General features: G+C 43.5%; 1 protein-coding gene across 3 annotated transcripts in view; it reads right to left on the bottom strand.

Moving 5' to 3' along the window:
- Positions 1–4,178, bottom strand: part of STAC2 (SH3 and cysteine rich domain 2) — a 553,559-nt gene extending 549,381 nt beyond the window's left edge. For all 3 annotated transcript variants that reach the window (XR_010091276.1, XM_063459104.1, XM_063459105.1), the window contains exon 1: positions 2,885–4,178. Coding sequence is in view for 2 of the 3 variants with exons in the window: in XM_063459104.1 (XP_063315174.1) it covers positions 2,885–2,977 (93 nt within the window). In the remaining variant the exon portion in view is untranslated. The remainder of the gene's footprint in view (positions 1–2,884) is intronic.
- Between the last annotated feature and the right edge of the window lie 21,240 nt (positions 4,179–25,418).

The raw sequence follows: 25,418 nt of genomic DNA, 5'->3' as shown, positions 1-25,418 counted from the left end.
ACAAACTTTTAAAGTAAACACACTGTGCTGTCACAATTTTTTTTTCACGCAGGCTGTGTCAGTCACTTCCAGGGGAGGTGTGGCTAGGGATGCATAAACCAAAACAAAAAAGTGATTTAACTCTTAAAATGAAGGATCATAGAGCTGTGAAACTGCAGGAGCGTGATCTATACACCAGAACTGCTTTAATAAGCTAAAGTTGTTTTGGTGCTTAGAGTATTCTTTTAATTTTTTTACAAAATTCCAGAAAACTTCTCATCATCTTTTGTGCAGATAGAGTTCTCCCATGAAATATGTCCTTGATTTAATTTGGATCCTATCTCAGTCAGAGAGGAATATTGAAAGCCACTTGATGGAAAAAAAAATTGAGGAACATTTTCATATAAGCATCAGCCAAGTGATCTACAGTTAAACTTGATTCTCACTCAACTCAACACTCAACTGTAAACTGAATCATAAAATGCTGGGCTTCATAAATCAAACCCTAACATGACAGTGAGATGTAAGCCATGCTCTGTGCCTATCAATATTTGGTTAGAATGACAGTATAATTGTATTACCTGTATGTGAGTATGTGCTAGGGTGTAGATAATGTGTAGGGGGCAGGTTTAAAACTCTAGTTTGCAAGATAGAGTTATTTTTAAAGAGCATTAGTCTCGCAAAGTTCTAAATATGGAGTTGAGCAGAAACATTCTGTTTCTATCCACCATGATTACTGTGCTATTGTCACTTTCCCCATGATTGAACTTTAGAAATAATGTCCACCATATGCTTAGTGAAATACCCAAGGAAAATGGTGCCAATATAGGACAGCAGATGGCCATTCGTGAAGTTCTTCTCAATCTAAAGCTGTTCCTAGACTACAGCCGCATAGTTCTTTCTCAGGAAATAAGAATGTATGTTGCTAATCTTTGAAGATGCCGGACTATAGTTGTTATTACTATAGTTTAGTTTATAGCGCACTAGCATATTCCACAGCACTAACACACTAGTAGTTGCAACAAGAGACGATGGACATACAGGAACAGAAGGCGGTGAGAGTCTTGCTCAAACAAACTCACATTCTGAGGAGAGTGGGGTAGAATGTATTTCATACATTGAAAAAGTTGCTTGAAAGATGGTTATGGGTTGAATGACTCATGGTGGAGACTTGGTATGTTGGTGTCATGCAATGTCCATGATCTCCTGTTCTGGAAGACTAACCGTTTCAACAAATTATTCTGTAAATAACGTCAGAAGCATTGTATATTATATTTACTATTGTGCTTACAATCCATTTCGCAATCTTACAGGTTTATACAAATACATTTGTTTTGTATTTTTGCCTTATGATAAAACCATATTTTTACTCTAGTATTTATTTCAACATTTCTACTCTACTACTGTGTGTTACTTTCCTATACTTATCTCCAATTGGTTGTTTACCTCTGCCTAAATTTGTGACTCATACCATTATATGTTGCATGTGATATACTCGTCAGATTTGCATTTTTGACCTGATTTTTGGGACTTTTGTTTTAGTTGTTCCATGGATTCTTCCCCATGCATTCTTCTATTCCGACCCTTTCATACCTGTGCTATAAATATAACAATGTAATGTTGATATATGGTTGTTCCAACTCTGAGGCTCAGTCTTGAAGGTCAATTTATTACATGATTCAGAAAGTGTTCTCTGGTTATGCTCCAGTCCCGAAGTGTGTGTAACAAATGGTTAGATGAAACATTGAAACATCTCAAAATGTTAATGAGGTGGTAGAAAATTAAATTGTGAAGCAGTTTGGATAAATGTGAATCAGTCGTTGGTTGGAAGGAAAAAATATGGCTAAGTTGCACAGGAGAAAGTTTAAGTACAGATGGGCTAGGGGTGATTGGTAAGTTAAGATAATGTTATAGTATTGCTGGAGAGGTAAAAAAAATATTTACAATGGAGTAACGTTGGAACATTATTATGTAGTTTAATGTAAGATGTAAGATGGAAAGATGGCTGGAATGTTCCTGGGGTGGCAGGAAAACTGGTAAGGTAAGGGGAGACTGGATCGGTGCCAATATGGTAGGAGAATTGATACAGTGAAAGAAGGTTGCAATGTTGTTCAGGGTTCTAAGAGAATTGGGATAAACAATAAAATAATGGATAGAGAGCTGGCAACATGAAAGGAAGTTGACTGTTTAGTGTGGCATGAGAATTTGCATGTATAAAGAATACAATTATAAAGCGTTGGTAAGCCAAAAGAAGGTTGGAGAGTTATGGGGTGGTATAAAAATTGGTATGATGTATAATGGTAGAGCAATAGTGACCTAAAACGAGTTAGAATATTGTTTTGTGGTAGAAGAATTGATATGATGGAAAAATGTTGGTGTGGTAGAGAATTTGTAACCTGAAAGGAAGATGGAGTATAGTGAGAACAATTGTGAGTAATTTGAAAGCATATTGGGGTGTCGGGAGGTTGGTTAGGAAAATTGCTAAGATGAGAGAAAACTGGAGTACTACATGTTGTAAATAAAAGTTTTGGTAATATAGGAGAAAGTTGAATTATCTATAAAGAAGATCAGTTGCATGCGCGTAAAACCACATTCCAGTACATAAAATTAGAGCATGTTCTATTTTATTGATATAATAGTCTATGGATAGATTGATCGATTGATTAGATACCTGTAATGGTTAGTATTATGACTGATTTGGTTTGGGTTATGAGATATGTTTACATGTCATGTTTCGGATGGAACATGTATGGATAGAAGTGCTTTTGATGTTAATCAAGTAGGGTGGGTTTGTTGGTGATACTCAAGAGAAAGAGTCTGACAGTGTTGATAGTAAAATGAAACAGAAAAAGATTTAAAGAAAAAAAAAACTCTGGTGATAAATGTTTGTTGCTTTTGAAGATACCTTGCTTTCAGGAAGCCGGCACACTCCGGTGTTGCTAGTCCCCGGTAACCGGTGCTCTGAATTTTGTGGGTCAATCTCTGTTATTTCTGTCATGGTGACAAGTGTTGACAACTCAGTTCAGCAACGGAGAAAGATCTTTGCGAGGCGTCACTCTGGTTAATGTCACTGCAGTGATATGGCACTTTATGATGCAATGTGTCAAATCTAATGCCAATACAATGTCTGATATTTCACCTTGTAATGCCACGCTGTGACTAGCCAGTTTGTTATTGTGTCACATCTATATTTAATGCTGGAAAAGATATGTCATTTTGTGATGTTGTATTCCGCTGCTTGTGCTCTCAGAGAGTGGTACACATCACATGCTCTGATATGTTTGGGGTAGCCCAGGTTCCACTTGACTCCTTGTTATTCTTTCTATGACTGGCTTCGTAGTCTCACCAGGGACCGAACTATGAAATAGGTAGAGGTGCTCTTTCAAAGAGTCTTTCCTATTCAGGTTATTTTCTATAGCAGTCGTACTATTCACAGGATTTGCTTTCTCCTCTTGTTGCTGTTGTACGATTCTCTAGGATTCAGTATGTCTAATTGATTGTGCCCGTCCTCCGGGTTTATATACGACAAATCCCGAATGCTCTCTTGGTTTGTTACTGTCTGTAGTTCTCCTAATAAGTCCTTTATTCCTCAGACCTGTCAAGCTTCATAAGGAGTATTACTTCAATGAAACGAGCACAGCAATTCTTCCTGAATAGCAGCGCAGTGCCAGTATCTCCCCTCTCGTTGCCAGTCTCACAGAATGCCCGCGCTCTTCTTAATGTCTGGTAGTATGATGGTGAAGTATGACTGCATTCTCCTTCTTCAAATCCTGCCGCTGTCTCCTCTTGTACTCTTTCTTCTCCCTCCACTGCAATCAATCCCTCCCTTTCTCTCTATCTCTCCCTTTCTCCCTCCCTCTCTTTCACTCTGCTGCAGCCTCTATCGTTTCTCCTTCTCAGTCACTGCTGCAGTCTGTCTATCCCATTCACTGTCATTGCTGCAAACCCTCCCTCCCTTTTCTCTCTGTCTCTCTGTCAGTCCAATATTGTTTCTCTCTCTCTCTCTTTCTGTACTATGTACATTGCTCCCCACCTCCTGTAACCCCTATTTCTGTAACTCACTCATTCTTTAATTCCTATTGTCCCATGTCCCTCACTGTCTCCTTACAGAGCTCTGTCGCTGTCTCTACCTGTATACCTGTCCTTGTAATATTACTCTAACAGTTCATTGTCATTGCCAATCCTTTTCTCCTTTTTTCTGTCTCATTGTTCTCCGATGTTCATGCACTTGTCATCTTTTAACCCCACCCCTGCCATTATTCCCCCTGCTTTCCATATGGTAATCCTTTAACACACCCTTGCCTGTGATTGGCTCCTTCTCCTGAGTGCATCTTTCTGTCGGGGATAGGAGCGTGCCAAATGCAATTAGAAAGCAGATACAACTTTGCCTGTCACAATGTGTCTATTGGCATTCCCATTCACACTACATACAATGTGTGTTCTAACCATCAAGTTGCAGATTGTGGGGAACTGACACAAGAATTGCCCATATTACCCCCAAACAATATATTCCCGGTTTACTTAGTAACACCCTGCCCTCTGTATATTGTAGTGGGTGAAAGCTACAAAAAAAATATATATATAATAAAATTTTTAAAAAAAACGTCTTGTCTTCCAGTGCGAGTTCCTATGAAAAACATCTAAAATGTCCCAGATTTTTTCTTTTAATTAGCAGTTTTTTCCCTGTTTTTTGGAAAAATTTGGGAGTGTTTTCCAAAGCAAACAATTCTTTTCTTTTTTTTTTGTGCCTAAAGACAACCATTAGAGATTAAAGCGTGTGGTGAGTTAAGTGGCTCAGAGTGAGGAGAAATACGCACTTACCTTTCCAACACTTTTGCGTCATCAGCTCACGATGTCCCCATGACGTTGTGTGTTCGTGCATCTGAAAAGAATTGCTGTGCACACACTTAAGCATTCCTTTCATTGTTGTCATATGCCTGCAGTCATCCACGCATACAGCAGCATGAGGGTTAAATTAATTTGCATGCATGGCGTGGTCTGGCTGTTGCAAGACAGCCAGACACACAATGTAAATAAAAAATAAAAACTGCTGGGATTTAAAAAAAATAAAAAAATAAAAAAAATAAAACACTTTTAATTACCTACTTGGTTGTGCAAATACCACCATTATTTAATTTGGATACAGAAATAGAAAATTATTAGGGATACAGAGAAACAAAATTATTAATGGCATTGATATAGCGCTAGCATTTTCCTAAGTGTGTTAGAGTTTTTTTGTGTTGATATAACTGTAAATATAAAACAATCTTATTACAAATATTAACCGTAAACAAGGTCGTTGAGGATAAACCATTATATGGTGTTGAGGCTGCACAATGCTGTGACTAAGCTATATTCCAACAAAGAATCTAACTCCATATCTTGAAAGTATGTGCTATAAATTTATGGATTATTTTCAGGGCTTTATCGGGAATCCGACCCTTATTCTAGGTCAATCTCCGGAGTACTTAGCTCGAAACATTAAGCCTGTTTTAAGTGGGACGAGACTCATATTTTAAAATGCCTTGGCACACTATAGAACCTTCTAATATTTTTTTTCTGGCAGGTCCTGGTAGCTGTATAAAAATTATTTAGTGCCACATTTGGTCTGAAGGTCAGCTGGCTAGGTCTGTTCTTGGACATCAGTGGCAAGTCAAGGAATAGCCTACAGTAATAGGAATTCTATACAAAAAAAAATTGGATATTGGAATGTTGATTACCCCTGCAATTTATGGTAGAGAAACCGTTTACTCTATTATTTTCCGCAAACACCTTTTTGATCAGAGATTTAACGCATTTCAATGGTGGGAGAGTGGATTGTAACTTTCATCCACTGCGACAGAAGTAGACACGCAATGTGTCAAGGCGTAATATATGGCAGCTGGTGTAATTCTTTCATATATTTGGGTTCACAATCTCTATAGTTTAATAACTGAAGTCACGTTTGGCCCTAGGGCCCTTAGCTGAACTATTATTTTGAAATGTCAGCATCCTTAAAATAAACCATGATAGGTTTAATTTAATCGAATTCCCCCCATACACATGAATATATCGTAGAGTTAAACAATATATTCCGGTTTCTAGGTATTATCCCTACTTACCATTGGTTCATGGTTGCTGCCATGTCCATAGAATTGTGCATGTAGCATTACTGTTAGGCCCACTTCCAGTTCTGTCTGCATCTGACTTGAGTTTTTGATTTTATTTTCCATGCCTGGTGTCAATTACCCAAAGAAGCCAACCCTTCTCCGTGATATGCTGTCCTCATTGCCGGGGCATGATAATATCAACCATTCCTTTTCTGTTATTCTCCAGCCAGCACTAGAAGCGTTGGCCAGAGAGTGATCACATGAAACATGCCCCAAGGTCTAAGCATAAAGTAATAATGACACATTCCGCTATAATGCTGTAGGACCATTAATACAGCACACATGTGGAATTGTCACACGGAGAAAACACGAACACGCTTAACGTTGTGTTGCATCTGTACTACTGTCCTAACTGGGGCAATTTCGTCATACTTGGAGCCCACTAATACTATATACCACTGACTGCTTTATCCCAGTTTAGTTTTTTTTTTTTTTTTATAAAAATGTTTTTTTGGTTTTTTTTGGGGGGGGGGGAGGGGGGGGGGTTTCTCCCAATACAGCACCTTAGCCTGTATCACCCCCACTATGACTTCTATACTCCCACTATCACCACTATAAAACTACTATCACCCCTATACACTACAGCATCTTCCTCCCCCTCAAAACACACAACAGCCCCTATCAACCTCAAATGCACACTACAGCCCCTATCCATTGAATATATACACTAAAGCCTTTATTCCCTCCTTACACTACACATATACACAACCGATTTCTCAATTTCCCCACACACACAATGCAGCCCTATTTTTCTTCCCAAACACACACTGTAGCCTATATTCACATCAAAGGCACCCTACTGCCCCTCTCTTCCCCATATACAACCCCCTGACCTTATTCCCCCAACAAACCCTAAGCCCCTATGATCAGCAAAACACACTACAGTAGCTATCTACACACTGCCTTTGTTTACAGGCATACACACTTACTACACAGCAAACAGACCTACCAACACACAACCCATGCACATCCCTACAAAAAGCATCCGAACACATGTATACAACTCCACAAGCAGCATCTCCGTAAACAAGCATCACCCCGAGTAGTCTACCTTTACAAAGCAACATGTCGAGCAGCCACCCCCACATGCAACCACACAAACAGCATCCCCTAGAAACCTACAACTCCACCAGCAGCATCCCCACAAACAGGCAACTTCACAAGCAGCTTCCCCCGTACAAACGCACCACCACAAGCAGCATTCATGCACTTGTGCACACACACCCTCTCCCACCACTTATCTTCCAACCACCCACCTAGTTACATTCCCTGCTTAATCAAACCCCAGAATAGTCACATTAATGTATATATATATATATATCCGGGGGTGCATTGGGGAAACTGGCCTTGGGGCAGTATTGAGGGTAAAGCCAGCCCTACAGACGAGCACTCGTCACAACTCTGGGATAAGACCATTTGTCCATTTATAAATAGTTTAACATCTTAAGGCAAGACAGCACCTAGGACTTAAATTCTCATTCTTTCTTTTGATCTCTTTTTTTTTCTCTTTTGGAACGCGGGTCTTTTTTTGTATTTTCTGTATTTTTTGTATTTCTTTTTATGTTCTTCAATCTAACTCGAACTAGCTCAGTTCTGCTTAATGCAAAAGGCGACTGAGTCACTTCAAATGATATTTTTGTTGCTATGTTGTAGTCATAATGCTGAAAGTTTGGTTGCAATTATACCACTCCATTTGTCAATTTTCCATCTCATAGCAGAGAAAGCAATGTGACGTGACTTTGCTGTTTTGCAGTTAATAGAGGACAGACAAATGTTACTAGCAACAGCAAGTCCTCCAACACATTCAGATTAGGCTTTGGCAATTGTTTCTAAAATAGACCACAGTTGAATCCACTCCTCGGACTGGGATTACATTTAAACAAAACACAATTTCTGAATTCCAGGAACCCAACCAGATCATGATGATCGGGGGCGGGCTGGGCCGTGGGGCAGGGAGGCAATTGCCTCCCAGGCCATCCTAAATGCTTTTAAAACCGGCCACTGCAGGGCCGGTCCTAATGCTGCAGCCGCCTGAACGCTCTGTAAAGAGCCTTAGGCGGCTGCAGCACAGCTTCTCCCCTCCCCTTCCCTGTAGCGTGACCAAGCTCCTCTCCGGTCCGCAGTGCCCAGCCGGAGTGATAGGAAGGTGCACACGCAGTGTGCACTTCCTGTCAGTCCGGCCGGGTACAGGAAACAGAAACTCTGCGCGGAACAGGAGTTTCTGTTTCCTGTACCCGGCCGGACTAACAACCTGACAACAGGAGGCTCTGCCCTGCTGGAAAGAGCCACGGGTCTGCAGCTCCGCTGACCAGAGCGTGTGTAACGGCACCCCCAGGCATAAAAGGGGTTAACAGCCGTTTAGTAGATCTTCCCCTTCAAGAGACACAGGCACAGCTACTGTAGACACGAATCCACCGAACCGGAGAAGCATATGAATGCTCTCAAACATACGAATGCTTTAAACAGCCGAATAGGAAAAACCATACGAATAGGTTTACACTCCTACCAGTCAAACTGGAACAGCATACAATAAATCCCCCCCAAGAACGAGACAAGGCTCCGTTTTGATGGTCAAGCAGGAACAGACAGAGCTGTGGGTTTATTGTTCTTATATACACATTAGTACCACCCACAGGGTTTTGGAAAACAACCAACAAACACGTACAATACACTCAGACACTCCCACACCAAATCCTCCCCTCTGCCTGTGATACAATTTTATCACATGACAGGAGGCTTCGTATTTTGCATAACTTTCTTTACTTTATGCCTCCAGCAGCACAAGTCAATCAGAAAACTTTAAACCAATCAGTAACCAGCATCACATCTATATATAAAGCCCTGACAGTCACATGATTTCCTCTTTCTTTGCTGCTTCCAGCCAAGGCACAGGTCAGAGTATTAAGCTCTCAACTGTTTTATATATATAATGCAAATTTATTTTGTGGTCTCTTTAAATTGTTTTGGCATTGTACCTTTTAATTTCCCCCCTGTCTGGGGCCCCCCTCTTTCATCTGCCTCCTCTACTTCTCTCTGCTGTACCCATCCTTCTCCCTGGACTGTAAGGTGTTTTTTTCCCCACTGTTTTTTCCCCTGCTGGGATCTGTTGCTGTCTGCCTGCTTGCCTGTTTGTCCCTCGCGATTCGCGTCATTTTACCGCGATTGCGCGGGACCACCAGGCTTCTCCAAAAGTCCCAGGGTACCGAGGGGTGGGTAGGGGGGCGCGAGGGGGTACCGACCGATACCGTCGGACCGCAATCGCGGCCACGATCGCGGACTGCGCGGCAATTTTGCGCGCGAACGGCGGCCATCTTGGATCTCGCGATACCGCGAGATCCTCGGCGGCCATCTTACTTTCGCCAGTTCGTGATTCCCACGAACTGGCACATAGTTTTTCTGCTTCTATAAATGTTTTATGTGCCATTAAGAGTTACCTGAATAAATTGGTCCTACCCACAGGACACCTCACCTAGTTTTAAAGGTGAAGTGTCAAAATGCTGGACATTGTCGGAAATAAAGTTTTGCCACATAATATAGGTGTAAAAACTAAACACACTCCCCACATCAGGCTTAACACACTTCTCACTGCAGTTAACCCCTGCAACTCTGTGCTAAAGGGCCACTGCAGATAACTTACCATTAGGATTGTATTGCACCAAACCAGGAACAACTCCCATCAGGCTAAGCACACTTCTCACTGCAGTTAACCCCTGCAACTCTGTGCTAAATGGCCACTGCAGGTAACTTACCATTGGGATTGTATTACACCAAGCCAGGAGCAACTCCCATCAGGCTTAACACACTTCTAACTGCAGTTAACCCCTACAACTCTGTGCTAAAGGGCCACTGCAGATAACTTACCATTAGAATTGTATTGCACCAAACCAGGAACAACTCCCATCAGGCTAAGCACACTTCTCACTGCAGTTAACCCCTGCAACTCTGTGCTAAAGGGCCACTGCAGGTAACTTACCATTGGGATTGTACTGCACCAAACAAGGAACAACTCCCATCAGGCTCAGGCTGCACTGCCCAATCGGGTGAACACTCACAGAAGGCAATGAGGATTGGTACAAACCACTGAAGAACTACCCAGAAATCATTACAAACAAACAAACAACAACAACAAAAAATCTGGCATTATCCGAAATGACAATTTTGTTTTACAAAGGGTGACCACCACGCCCAATCTAGGGCTTATAACGAAGTACGCACAATCCACAATGGCAAAATTTCCACAAAATTCCATACACAAGGGTGAAAGCGTACTGAGGTCTTCGATACCTCCCATTACCGGGCTTACGTCCCGACCATTACCGGGCTCCGTCCCGACCATTACCGGGCTCCGTCCCGACCATTACCGGGCTCCGTCCCGACCATTACCGGGCTCTGTCCCGACCATTACCGGGCTCCGTCCCGACCATTACCGGGCTCCGTCCCGACCATTACCGGGCTCCGGCCCAACATTTAAGACCGTTCACCCCGGTCGATAAGAGGGTGACCCCTCTTCAGACCACTAGTCAAATTCCTAGTGGTACTGATTACATGATACCTGGGTGTCCCCCAGTTGTACGTGGAAGCCACTGTGTAGCTACATACGCACTGACGTATACTCTGTCTCCCCACAGACGGGAAGAATCATACTACCTTTGTGTCAGACACTCCACAAGACCCCCATCAGGGGATGAGGAACCATTATCTCCACTGTCCTTAGAAATCATAGACGAATGGAGGGCAGAGGACTCACCCTCGGAGGAGGAGGACTGGTAAGACATACCTCAGGAAGTCAGAGAACCCAGCCTAGACCCGGAATGGCTAGGGACATATAGATATTGAGGTCTAATCCCCACGCCCTAGGACGGGCTGATAACCATGGAGTACGATCTGTTACACAATGGATACAGGTCGACAGCACCAAGAAGGAGAGCTCACGGTGCTGCCAAAGCTCCACAGTACTATATCCAATAAGGGTGACCCATTGGATAATTTGGAGACTACCGTACCCCCATACGGGCTTACGTCCCAACATTTCTGGCCGTTCATCCCGGTCTTATTGAGGGTGACCCCCTCCTCAGGCCACTCCAGGAAATCTCTAAGTGGTATTGATGGAAACAGTTCTGGGTGAACCCCAGCTGTAGGTGGAGACCCACTAGTGACAATAAGTGTATTACCATACCTGACACCTGTCTCGGTACCCCACAGACCGGAAGAGGGTCCCAACAAGACCAGAGCACACTACAGGCATGTGTGCCGACACCTCTATGTTTCAATTGGAGGACCCGTACGCCCTTCCCTTAACCGAGAAGGAGAACCCACTATACCGCCAAACTCCACTATTCTAGGACATATAAGGATGAACCATTGGATTATACATAGGGAGACTTTCACGTCTCCCATACCCTGGTACGTCCCGGTCCTCCGGAGAGTGTCCTCATGCTCAGACAACTGCCCAGATCCTGCGAAAGTGGTACCAATTAATCAAAATGCTGGGTGACCCCGGTTATACACAGAGGCACACTGAGTGACAATAAGCGTACTGTTATACGATCCTGACTCCACAAACCGAAAGGGTGTGAACCAACAGGTCGGATTTCCCTAAATTCACCGAACAATTTCCAAGTGAAGAAGCCCTCTCCAGGGGGCTGACTAACAAGTCGGGCATCCTACCACCTAAGCACCATGGGAATGGCCCAACGCGACTTCCCCAATGGGGAAAGAGAAAACCACGACTTAGCGGAACCGTCTCTCAGAACATCCTACACATTGAACATCTCAGACTCCATCATCAGGGGACGAGGACTCCATCCCCCACTTCTCTGGAGATCATAAGAGAAGGGAGAGTCTCCATCGGAAGAGGAAAAGTGACAGAATCCGCCTGGCAAGAAAAGTTTCCTTTGGCACACTGGAAAACCTTGGTTGACTCGCGTACCACCAGACACCCAGGATCATCCGAAAGGGGTTTGCCGAAGCACCGGGCACACCTTGCCAACCTCCGGCTTCGGGGAAAAGAAGTACGAAACAAGCTCAGGATGGAATGCCCATGTCATCTAGGAACGTACAAGATAGTCCTCAACAGGGAGCTCGGTGTCACTACAGGGATATCTATGCCCCGATCAGACCGAGGTCCACGTAAAAGTAGTAAAGAAGAAGACAGGAGACTCTCACCTAGTCATCAACATAGGCCAACCCAATGGCTTTGGGACGTACTGACATCTCAAGAAGGAAGGTATACACCTGTTAGGAGACCTGCTCCTCCAAAGGGTTTTGCAAGGTAAGATTTGAAAGGACACTTACCTATTGGCTCACATAGTACCTCAAGAAGTTTTGGAAGCTGGTCAGGACGCACTGAAGAGCAAAGGGTATCCGCTGTAGCATACCTAGTCAACTTGCTGACCCTTGCAAGCCCAATTCCTAACTGCGTATACAAACGAGATTTATTGTTACAGTTTCTGGAATTGTTGGGATTCATAATGAACAGAGCGGAGTCGGTTCGATTCCAGCTCCGAGTAACTACGTACCTCTACTTCGGAATAGATTCCACCTTGGACGGATTGCACTTTTTCCACATCAGCGATAGCGATTTTTCGTAAGGAAATGCGACGGATATGGCGGAAAGGCTCCATAGTACCTTGACTATTTCCCATGACCACTTCACGGACAGGCCAGACATCGACTGAAAGCTCGCTGCCTGAGATCCGGGCACACCTATGAAATTGGGATCAGAATGGCAAGGACTTCGATAGTACTCGTTACAGAGGTAAAGGAGCTAAGCGTGACACCTAGAATGATTTGTCTTTAATTGGGATCATCCTCTGCTTCTTCAGTTCTAACTTGCCTTCGGGCAGATCAAAAGGGAGAACATCATCATCGATTGTTAATGCAGGAGCGGCTAGAGTTGGTGAATTGGTGTCCTTCAAGGGAGACTGGTATGTCAAGGGACTATCGCAACCAACTAGAGTCATGGGACTCATGGACAACAGGTATTCCCCGAAATAACTTATCCACATGGAACACTTGGAAGTCACTGGGGTATGGAAAGGGACTACGGTCTTTTTTACTACCCCTATCTACCTCGATGTTGAATCTTGCTCATAATTTTCACGACGGGCCGATCGGCACGATCCGACCGCTCCATTAACGGGTTCCGCTCCGTTAGTTCGACAGCGCATAGAACGATTCACGACACTCCGGTCGATCAAGAACTTTTTCATAGGTCGTTTTTCCACGGGGTAACATACGGTCCAGAACCATGAGTTAAAGTATCACTGTTGTGAGACTTTGATTGGGGTTTTCGGAACTAGTCTGATAACACGAACCTATCCCTCCGTCAACCGTCAGTCATAATCACGTTACGTTATATTTTTTCGTCGGGTATCAGATACTCTGGAGGTCGACGTAAATGGTTTTTCGGTATCACCAGAAGGGAGGACCTCTACGATGTTTCGTAGAACAAATCCCTTTCGCGTCCGCATTTTACCCGGTTCCCGGCGGTCTCCCAGTCTTTGTGCAGTTATAGCGGTGTTTGGTTATATGGAGATCCCGACATCACTTAGATTGACACAGTAGACATCTGCGGGATTTATAACAACCATACAAGCCAGTTTCCATGAACACTCTGTCTGGATGGGTTCACTGGTGGTTATCGTTAACGGGAGTGGAGACGTGCTTCAGGTACTCATTCGGTACGAGGCACGGCCGCTTCTCAGGCCTTCAGGGGGGCCTCTATAATTTTTACGGGCGGCGAATTGGACGCGGCGAGACAACTTCCGTATATTTTCGTCAACCACACACGCATCCTTTTCGTTCATACCACAGCTTTAAAAATGCAAAATACGAAGCCTCCTGTCATGTGATAAAATTGTAGATTATGCTAACGTAGTGTACCTATAATCTTAATTTTAATAATGACAGGAGGCGAGTATTTTCCCTCCCTGTTTCCCTCCCTATACTCTGGGAAATTCTATTTTCTGGTTGTCATCTTCAGTCTAATTATAAGATTTTGGATATTTCAGTATATTTATGGGATGCTTATTTGGTTGACGGGTGTTTCAGCCGTGGCGATTATTAAAGTATTCTACGGTTGTTTAATGTTTTAGTATATTAACGTAATATAAATATAGATACATATAATACTGGATTTAATGTGGACATCAGTTGGGTTCCATCACCTTTCACGTATTTCTGTTCTTTTCAGAGTAACCATCGTAAAGATAAAGATCAAGATAAAGCTGGAAGGTTTCAAGCCTCGTTACAAGTTATGTTCTACACGTTACTCAGGACTGTTATTTGAATTCCCTGACGTTATAATGGACTGTTTTCGCATCAAAGAAAGAGGAAATCATGTGACTGTCAGGGCTTTATATATAGATGTGATGCTGGTTACTGATTGGTTTAAAGTTTTCTGATTGACTTGTGCTGCTGGAGGCATAAAGTAAAGAAAGTTATGCAAAATACTCGCCTCCTGTCATTATTAAAATTAAGATCATAGGTACACTACGTTAGCATAATCTACAATTACCTTACACAATGGGTAATGTAATTATCACAGGCAGAGAAATACAGTTTTTCCACATTATTCATAACTTTAAAAGTATGCATCACATTCACATAAAACTTACATTTTCAGAATCTTACTCCAAATACAAACATACGTCAAAATCATACAAATTGGTCCAGTGGTTCAAAAGATAGATCGTAGTCCTTTGTGACCAAATGAAGCATGGCTTTTCTGCCCAAAACCAGTTCCACAGAATCTTCCATCCTGGAGATAATTGGGAAGTAATCCAATTATCTCCAAGGACAGAGGCAAAACTCCATTGAACACATGGCAGCAAAAGACAATAAAATACATACAAATATATAACTGTGCAGCCATTGCATAAAACAGGTACATTCAACATATCCCCAGATAGCTCCGATCTGAGCGCACATTATTACTGAATGGCGTTTAGATCACACACATACAGTTCAATTGCCATGGAGCCAAAGTCTTTCCCATAGTCTTTCATTATACAAATGGGCTCCATGGCATAGCTATCTGGGGTATCACCACTCAAACAGGACAAGCACCGAATGACCCGGCTTTCGTTTCTTTGCAGGGGAAAATCAAGCGTTTCAACATGGGGCCATAGTCTAAAGGCAGCAGGCGGGCAACCAGGCCCCTCCAATGCACAGTGGCGAGATTGGTCTCGTCACAGCGTGCAAGTACGTGGTCTGCAGCTCGCACCCGGTGGAGCTGCAGACCAGAGAGCCAGCCACTGGGCCACCTGAGAATGTAGCACTAAAAAAAGCTATATGAGCGTGGAAAGGCTTGTGACAACCTCCCCACAGCCAGCCTCCCCCACTGTTACCCCATAAGTGTATTACCATACCTGACACCTGTCTCGGTACCCCACAGACCGGAAGAGGGTCCCAACAAGACCAGAGCACACTACAGGCATGTGTGCCGACACCTCTATGTTTCAATTGGAGGACGCGTACGCCCTTCCCTTAACCGAGAAGGAGAACCCACTATACCGCCAAACTCCACTATTCTAGGACATATAAGGATGAACCATTGGATTATACATAGGGAGACTTTCACGTCTCCCATACCCTGGTACGTCCCGGTCCTCCGGAGAGTGTCCTCATGCTCAGACAACTGCCCAGATCCTGCGAAAGTGGTACCAATTAATCAAAATGCTGGGTGACCCCGGTTATACACAGAGGCACACTGAGTGACAATAAGCGTACTGTTATACGATCCTGACTCCACAAACCGAAAGGGTGTGAACCAACAGGTCGGATTTCCCTAAATTCACCGAACAATTTCCAAGTGAAGAAGCCCTCTCCAGGGGGCTGACTAACAAGTCGGGCATCCTACCACCTAAGCACCATGGGAATGGCCCAACGCGACTTCCCCAATGGGGAAAGAGAAAACCACGACTTAGCGGAACCGTCTCTCAGAACATCCTACACATTGAACATCTCAGACTCCATCATCAGGGGACGAGGACTCCATCCCCCACTTCTCTGGAGATCATAAGAGAAGGGAGAGTCTCCATCGGAAGAGGAAAAGTGACAGAATCCGCCTGGCAGGAAAAGTTTCCTTTGGCACACTGGAAAACCTTGGTTGACTCGCGTACCACCAGACACCCAGGATCATCCGAAAGGGGTTTGCCGAAGCACCGGGCACACCTTGCCAACCTCCGGCTTCGGGGAAAAGAAGTACGAAACAAGCTCAGGATGGAATGCCCATGTCATCTAGGAACGTACAAGATAGTCCTCAACAGGGAGCTCGGTGTCACTACAGGGATATCTATGCCCCGATCAGACCGAGGTCCACGTAAAAGTAGTAAAGAAGAAGACAGGAGACTCTCACCTAGTCATCAACATAGGCCAACCCAATGGCTTTGGGACGTACTGACATCTCAAGAAGGAAGGTATACACCTGTTAGGAGACCTGCTCCTCCAAAGGGTTTTGCAAGGTAAGATTTGAAAGGACACTTACCTATTGGCTCACATAGTACCTCAAGAAGTTTTGGAAGCTGGTCAGGACGCACTGAAGAGCAAAGGGTATCCGCTGTAGCATACCTAGTCAACTTGCTGACCCTTGCAAGCCCAATTCCTAACTGCGTATACAAACGAGATTTATTGTTACAGTTTCTGGAATTGTTGGGATTCATAATGAACAGAGCGGAGTCGGTTCGATTCCAGCTCCGAGTAACTACGTACCTCTACTTCGGAATAGATTCCACCTTGGACGGATTGCACTTTTTCCACATCAGCGATAGCGATTTTTCGTAAGGAAATGCGACGGATATGGCGGAAAGGCTCCATAGTACCTTGACTATTTCCCATGACCACTTCACGGACAGGCCAGACATCGACTGAAAGCTCGCTGCCTGAGATCCGGGCACACCTATGAAATTGGGATCAGAATGGCAAGGACTTCGATAGTACTCGTTACAGAGGTAAAGGAGCTAAGCGTGACACCTAGAATGATTTGTCTTTAATTGGGATCATCCTCTGCTTCTTCAGTTCTAACTTGCCTTCGGGCAGATCAAAAGGGAGAACATCATCATCGATTGTTAATGCAGGAGCGGCTAGAGTTGGTGAATTGGTGTCCTTCAAGGGAGACTGGTATGTCAAGGGACTATCGCAACCAACTAGAGTCATGGGACTCATGGACAACAGGTATTCCCCGAAATAACTTATCCACATGGAACACTTGGAAGTCACTGGGGTATGGAAAGGGACTACGGTCTTTTTTACTACCCCTATCTACCTCGATGTTGAATCTTGCTCATAATTTTCACGACGGGCCGATCGGCACGATCCGACCGCTCCATTAACGGGTTCCGCTCCGTTAGTTCGACAGCGCATAGAACGATTCACGACACTCCGGTCGATCAAGAACTTTTTCATAGGTCGTTTTTCCACGGGGTAACATACGGTCCAGAACCATGAGTTAAAGTATCACTGTTGTGAGACTTTGATTGGGGTTTTCGGAACTAGTCTGATAACACGAACCTATCCCTCCGTCAACCGTCAGTCATAATCACGTTACGTTATATTTTTTCGTCGGGTATCAGATACTCTGGAGGTCGACGTAAATGGTTTTTCGGTATCACCAGAAGGGAGGACCTCTACGATGTTTCGTAGAACAAATCCCTTTCGCGTCCGCATTTTACCCGGTTCCCAGCGGTCTCCCAGTCTTTGTGCAGTTATAGCGGTGTTTGGTTATATGGAGATCCCGACATCACTTAGATTGACACAGTAGACATCTGCGGGATTTATAACAACCATACAAGCCAGTTTCCATGAACACTCTGTCTGGATGGGTTCACTGGTGGTTATCGTTAACGGGAGTGGAGACGTGCTTCAGGTACTCATTCGGTACGAGGCACGGCCGCTTCTCAGGCCTTCAGGGGGGCCTCTATAATTTTTACGGGCGGCGAATTGAACGCGGCGAGACAACTTCCGTATATTTTCGTCAACCACACACGCATCCTTTTCGTTCATACCACAGCTTTAAAAATGCAAAATACGAAGCCTCCTGTCATGTGATAAAATTGTAGATTATGCTAACGTAGTGTACCTATAATCTTAATTTTAATAATGACAGGAGGCGAGTATTTTCCCTCCCTGTTTCCCTCCCTATACTCTGGGAAATTCTATTTTCTGGTTGTCATCTTCAGTCTAATTATAAGATTTTGGATATTTCAGTATATTTATGGGATGCTTATTTGGTTGACGGGTGTTTCAGCCGTGGCGATTATTAAAGTATTCTACGGTTGTTTAATGTTTTAGTATATTAACGTAATATAAATATAGATACATATAATACTGGATTTAATGTGGACATCAGTTGGGTTCCATCACCTTTCACGTATTTCTGTTCTTTTCAGAGTAACCATCGTAAAGATAAAGATCAAGATAAAGCTGGAAGGTTTCAAGCCTCGTTACAAGTTATGTTCTACACGTTACTCAGGACTGTTATTTGAATTCCCTGACGTTATAATGGACTGTTTTCGCATCAAAGAAAGAGGAAATCATGTGACTGTCAGGGCTTTATATATAGATGTGATGCTGGTTACTGATTGGTTTAAAGTTTTCTGATTGACTTGTGCTGCTGGAGGCATAAAGTAAAGAAAGTTATGCAAAATACTCGCCTCCTGTCATTATTAAAATTAAGATCATAGGTACACTACGTTAGCATAATCTACAATTACCTTACACAATGGGTAATGTAATTATCACAGGCAGAGAAATACAGTTTTTCCACATTATTCATAACTTTAAAAGTATGCATCACATTCACATAAAACTTACATTTTCAGAATCTTACTCCAAATACAAACATACGTCAAAATCATACAAATTGGTCCAGTGGTTCAAAAGATAGATCGTAGTCCTTTGTGACCAAATGAAGCATGGCTTTTCTGCCCAAAACCAGTTCCACAGAATCTTCCATCCTGGAGATAATTGGGAAGTAATCCAATTATCTCCAAGGACAGAGGCAAAACTCCATTGAACACATGGCAGCAAAAGACAATAAAATACATACAAATATATAACTGTGCAGCCATTGCATAAAACAGGTACATTCAACATATCCCCAGATAGCTCCGATCTGAGCGCACATTATTACTGAATGGCGTTTAGATCACACACATACAGTTCAATTGCCATGGAGCCAAAGTCTTTCCCATAGTCTTTCATTATACAAATGGGCTCCATGGCATAGCTATCTGGGGTATCACCACTCAAACAGGACAAGCACCGAATGACCCGGCTTTCGTTTCTTTGCAGGGGAAAATCAAGCGTTTCAACATGGGGCCATAGTCTAAAGGCAGCAGGCGGGCAACCAGGCCCCTCCAATGCACAGTGGCGAGATTGGTCTCGTCACAGCGTGCAAGTACGTGGTCTGCAGCTCGCACCCGGTGGAGCTGCAGACCAGAGAGCCAGCCACTGGGCCACCTGAGAATGTAGCACTAAAAAAAGCTATATGAGCGTGGAAAGGCTTGTGACAACCTCCCCACAGCCAGCCTCCCCCACTGTTACCCCATAATCTGCATCCTCCACTGTCACCCCCATAGCCTACCTCCCCTTCTGTCACCCACCTAACCTGCCTCCCCCACTATCACCCCATAACTTGTCACCCACATAGCCTGCCCCTCAACCTGACACCCACCACTGTCACTTTCACATCCTGTCACCAACACTGTCACCCCCACACTGTAATTCCCACCCTCACATCCTGCCACCTACCACTGTTGCCCACACAGCCTGTCACCCCCACATTGTAATTCCCACCCTCACATCCTGCCACACACCAATGTCACCCGCACAGCATAGGGCCTGGACACACCCTAGTCACACCTCCATGCTGCACTGCCTCTGGGCAGACTGACATGTCGGGTCCTTGATCCGACACAGGAGGGGGCACGGCGGCATGCCCACAATGCCGCCAGGTGCGAGGCCCCTCCTGTCAGTCTGCCCTGACGGAGATCCAGCCTCCAGTCTGCAGCTCCGCCGGGAACCGCGGCAGGTGCAGCAACGCTCTGACTGGAGATCGCGATACTCACCATGTGGTCTGCAGCTAACTCCCGGCGGAGCTGCAGACTGAAAAGAGAGGGCGCCCACTGGACCATAAGGGCAGGTATTTATAAACCCCCTCTACCCCCTGTCACTCACTTCCCCTCCACCCACTATCACTCACTGCCCCTCCAACCCCCTGTCACTCACTGCCCTCCCACCCTACCCCCTGCCACTGCCCCTCTACCCCCTGCCACACAGACACTGCATCCAAGACACACAGACACTGCATCCACTACACACACACAACACATTCACTGCATTCACTACACACACACTGCATAACATAATGGATGTTGGCGTGCTTTTGGTGGAGGATGCATTACGTGCTGTGTGGAGCATTGCCAAAGCAACCAGCGGTTCGCGAGTGGAGAAGACATGACGCTGCAGGAGGGTAAGATCAAACTTCTGGGCCCCCTCTCCACACTACACAGCATAATTTGTCATTCCACGACCAAGGAAACTAGTGTCCCCCCTCCCTGGTCACAGGTAAGAGGCAGGGAGGGGGGAATACACTTATTTATACATTTTTTAAAAAGCTGATCAGCCCTCTACACACACTACATGCGCTACACAGACACTGCATTCACTACATCCAATGCACACACTAAACATACCCCGCATCCACTACACTGCACACACTTCATGCACTACACAGACCCTGCATCCACTATACACACTGCACACACCAAACATACTCTGCATCCACTACACCTACTACACAGCATCCACTACACAAACACAGACACTGCACCCATTACACATCCACTATACACTCTGCATCCACTACACACACACACTCTCTGCATCCATTATATACATGCACACACTGCATCTCCTACACAGAAATTGCATTCACTAAACACACTGTATAATATAATGGATGTGCATGATGTTTGGTGGTGGCGGGGTGCAGCATTTCATCCTGTCATCAATGTCTTGGGCCGGCCCTGGTGGTAGCCTTGCCGTGATATTCCATGAAGGATTCACCACCCACCTTGTTCAATACATCTTAGATTGTTTATATATATAGGCAAACATCTTCTACATTTGACTGAAGGTACAACTTTTCTGGCCCCAGAGGTTTACCTTGTACACGATGTTCTTCTGTGTGTCTTATCTTGTTCACTTAATAAGCCCAGGAGTCTCATCCTCAAATTCCACAGTCAATTGACCATTTCCATGCTTCAGAATTGGATTTATAGAGTTAAAGAAATCAAATCTATAGAAGAAAAGATTCTCTATTCCACTGACATTTAACAGCGTTATATAACTATTGTTATATATATTTTATTTTTATTTTCATGCTGTTTTACCAGATGCCTTCTTCCTCCTTTTGGTGCCTGAAGTGTTTTATTAACAAGCATGATGGCTTTGACATTCTCTCTGCCCTTTGCTTCATTATTATTATTAGAATGAATGCTAAAATATTTCAGAACACTCTACAATACAGGGCACTCTAAATTGTACAAATAGATTTTGACAAACAAGTTGAGATAAAGCGAAACAGGAGGTGGGTGGCCCCTGCTCAGTAGAATTTATAGCATCTTAACCCCCTTTCAGAACAATGACATCTGGCTTATCACAATAACCAGAGATTTGCCTAAACCTTGTCCTGAAGTGGTTAAATCAGCATGTTTTATTTTCCTCTACGATCCACAAGATCATCAATTCTTGCCCATTTCCTGTCATCTACCTTACGTAGGCTAGTGCTCATTTTACAGAGTTAATTAGGTTTACGCAAAGACACAGTCCATTAAGCATGCATATCTGTTGGTCCAGAAGTTCTGAAAATGAAACTTAATGCCACTCATTCCAGATTTGTCCCAGAGATGACAAGCTGTCTGCCTTGACATAGACCATCAGACTTTTCCCTTGATGATTCTGCTCTGATCTCCTGCTGTGGCAGGGAAGTCCTGCTCTCCAAAGCATGTCCTATCCAGCTATATGTACCTAAATTTAGATACTCCTCGGAAAAGTCAACCAAAAACGATACACACAGTATATTGAGCATAGTGGTTGACATTCCCGGTGAAAATTATCAGCAGGAATTGCTTTTAATGCTTTCATCACTTAATGGCCCATCTCAGGAAATAGGAAGTGCATGAGCTTCTCAAGTACAGAATGGCTTGGTCACCGTGTTCCGCATGGAAAGGATCTCAAGATTTCTTTGAGTGGTTTATTTCATTGTTGTTTAGGGTGATAATGCTAATTGCTAATATGGCAGATTCTAAAGCATGCTTACAATGCACTAGCAATTTGGAGGAAGATTTATCAGATAAGTAGTTTAGTAAACTATTGAACTCAACTTTCACTCTGATGTCAAGTTCACTACATAACAATAAAATAAATACACTTTAATATCTATAAAAACTTATTTTATTATTAGTAGTAGTATTGCCATTATTTATTATTGTTTTATATCGGACCCACATTGCAAGCAAGTATTCAGAATCTATTTATTTTCCATTCGTTTTTATTTGGATTTGTAACATATGCATCTCTTTTTGGGAAACAAAATTTCCTTAAAGTCTTGGTTTTTTTTTTGATCCAAGTACAGTAAAGTTGTGTTTTACACCCCACCTATCACCCCCACACTGTAACTGTCACCCTCACACCCTGCCCCCACACGATCAGCCCCACACCCTGCCACCCAGCACTGTCACCCCCACACTGTAATTGTCACCCTCACATCCTGCCACCCACCACTGTCACCCTCACACCCTGCCCCCTACTTCTGTCACCTACCCACACCCTGCCCCCTACTACTGTCACCTTCACACACTAAAAAAAAACATTGCAGGAATATTATGACGTGGACACTGCACTAAGACCACTTTGCTCAGGTGAAGTGGCCTGGGTGTCTATATTGTACCTCTAAAGGGACACTCAAGACCCCTATAGCACATCAGTGTCAGGATGAATCAGTGGCCCAACACGCAGAATGAAGTAAAACACGTAAGAAATACAAACAGTAACAACGTATTACCGGGCCTTAGAATGGCCGGAATTAACATAATAGAATAAACAGTAACAAGCCGAGGTCAGGAATACAGAAAGGAACAAATATGGTAAGAACAAAGCCAAAGGGTCAGGGATACCAGAAATACGGGAAGTCAAGCAAAGCCAAGATCAAAAACCAATTAACAGAAACAGGAACGCACTCTCGGATAACCAACAGGATGGAATCCACGACAGGGCACTGAACAACTGCAGGTTTGGGTTTAAATAACCCAGTAAATCCTACTATTGGCTGATTTGGGTCCCATGACCCCAGAATGTGCATGCACATCGAAAACGTGACACCGCACGTTCACATCTCTAGTGACGTCATTGTGGGCTGCATTATTATATAGCGCCTCTCTGTATCCTCTTTTTTAATATCACAAAAAGTGGCAATTTAAATAGAAATTGTCACGTTTATCATTTAACTTTGTTACACCCTCTGGTTGTCAATCAGATAACTGTTCCTGTTATACTTCCTGGTTGTTTAGCTCAGTAGAGATAAATTCAACAGGTAGGCAATCGCTCAGAGCAACATTAGGAAGTCTGTGATTGGACAGCCACAGAAAGTCTGGGCGGGGTTATAAGGGGAGGGGGAATTTAGTCAAATGCAATGGCCAATTTGTGTTACCCCAATATTGGTGGGTCCTACAGTAATTTTAACATGTGAGATTAACATGCTTGTTGTCTTTTTTCCTTTAAAGATTCCCTTTCCTATGGTCACTTCTAATAGGGCACAAAGTAGAGAATGTCTTTATTATGCCAGGCAGAAGATGGTCCCAAAGCTGAGAACATCGTGCCAGACCAGGGGTGTTGGTTAGTATTTGATAGACTTGTGCACAGTGGGAAAATTTGGTTTGGACAAATCATGTCGTCAGAAAATAAGATTTAGTTTGGTTAACAATTAAGATAGGGCATTCCCTCCAATGGCCATTGGAGCAACTAAATTACCTCCATTTGTCTAAATATACATAGGGATTAAGGAGAGAGCGCAGGTAACTTTTTCTTTTCTTTCGTTTTTACTATATATTGGGGCTGATGTGTATTGTAGTCCTTGCTGCCGGCCCAGTAGTAATGGGAGTGAGCGCAGGACTCCTCTTTTTGTATTTGTATTTACTTTGTATCACACAGCTTGGTTACAATGCTGCCGTCCATCCCATGTGTTCCCTATTAAGGGTTAATAAGTATATAGGGGTGTATATAAAAAATACCCCTTTCTGTCTCATTAGAAGCTCAAGGAAGCAGGCTGAAGGGTCAGTGTTAGGACCCGCTTAGGGGGGTCTGCCTTGACATTGGCAGGCGGGCATTCCCTCCAATGGCCATTGGAGCAACTAAATGACCTCCATTTGTCAAAATATACATAGGGATTAAAGAGAGAGCGCAGGTAACTTTTTCTTTTCTTTGGTTTTTACTATATATTGGGGCTGATGAGTATTGCAGTCCTTGCTGCCGGCCCAGTAGTAATGGGAGTGAGCGCAGGACTTCTCTTTTTGTATTGGTATTAACAATTAAGATAAAAACACTAACATGTTTCGCCAGCAAATGACTTTATCAAATGTGTTTTAAAAAGTGTTTAAACAGACTTGTTTTTTTTTTATCCTGGACCTTATCTTCCTGCTTACCTCCTGACCTTTATATCCTTGGTGGGGATAGATACCACCTACGCTCCTAGGATGGCGCAAATTGTGTTTTCTCCATTCTATGTAAGTACGTTTTTATCTGGTTTTTATACCCCTAATTTTACGGTGTGCACTATTTTGTTTTTGTTTCTTTCTCTTTTCTATATATGCGGAAAGGATCTGTATCACCTACACCTTTCAGAGTGGGGATCATACCACTCCACGCAATACCTTAGGAGCCATAATCCAGGCTCCTAAACACGTGAGTGTATTTCTATATACATACTACTATACACACTACTACTTTTGAGCTCAATATTATTTTATTCTCCTCTATTATATTATTCTCCTTTATGTATACACGAGACTTTCTCCTACTACAAGGACATCCAACAATACAAGTTCCACACTATACTGAATAATACTCAATAATATAAGTGACCATCTTACTACTTTTTATTCCTCAACAGCATACTCAAACTTCTCTTGTTATTATTACATATACCTTTTAGGTAGAATCCAGACGCAACACCAACCCTTCTGTTTTATCTGACTTTTTTATCTACTTATCTACCGGACAAAAGAGACA

Source organism: Pelobates fuscus, chromosome 6, assembly GCF_036172605.1.
Source record: "Pelobates fuscus isolate aPelFus1 chromosome 6, aPelFus1.pri, whole genome shotgun sequence".
Lineage (NCBI taxonomy): Eukaryota > Metazoa > Chordata > Amphibia > Anura > Pelobatidae > Pelobates > Pelobates fuscus.
This window is presented reverse-complemented; position numbering and strand designations above follow the sequence as displayed.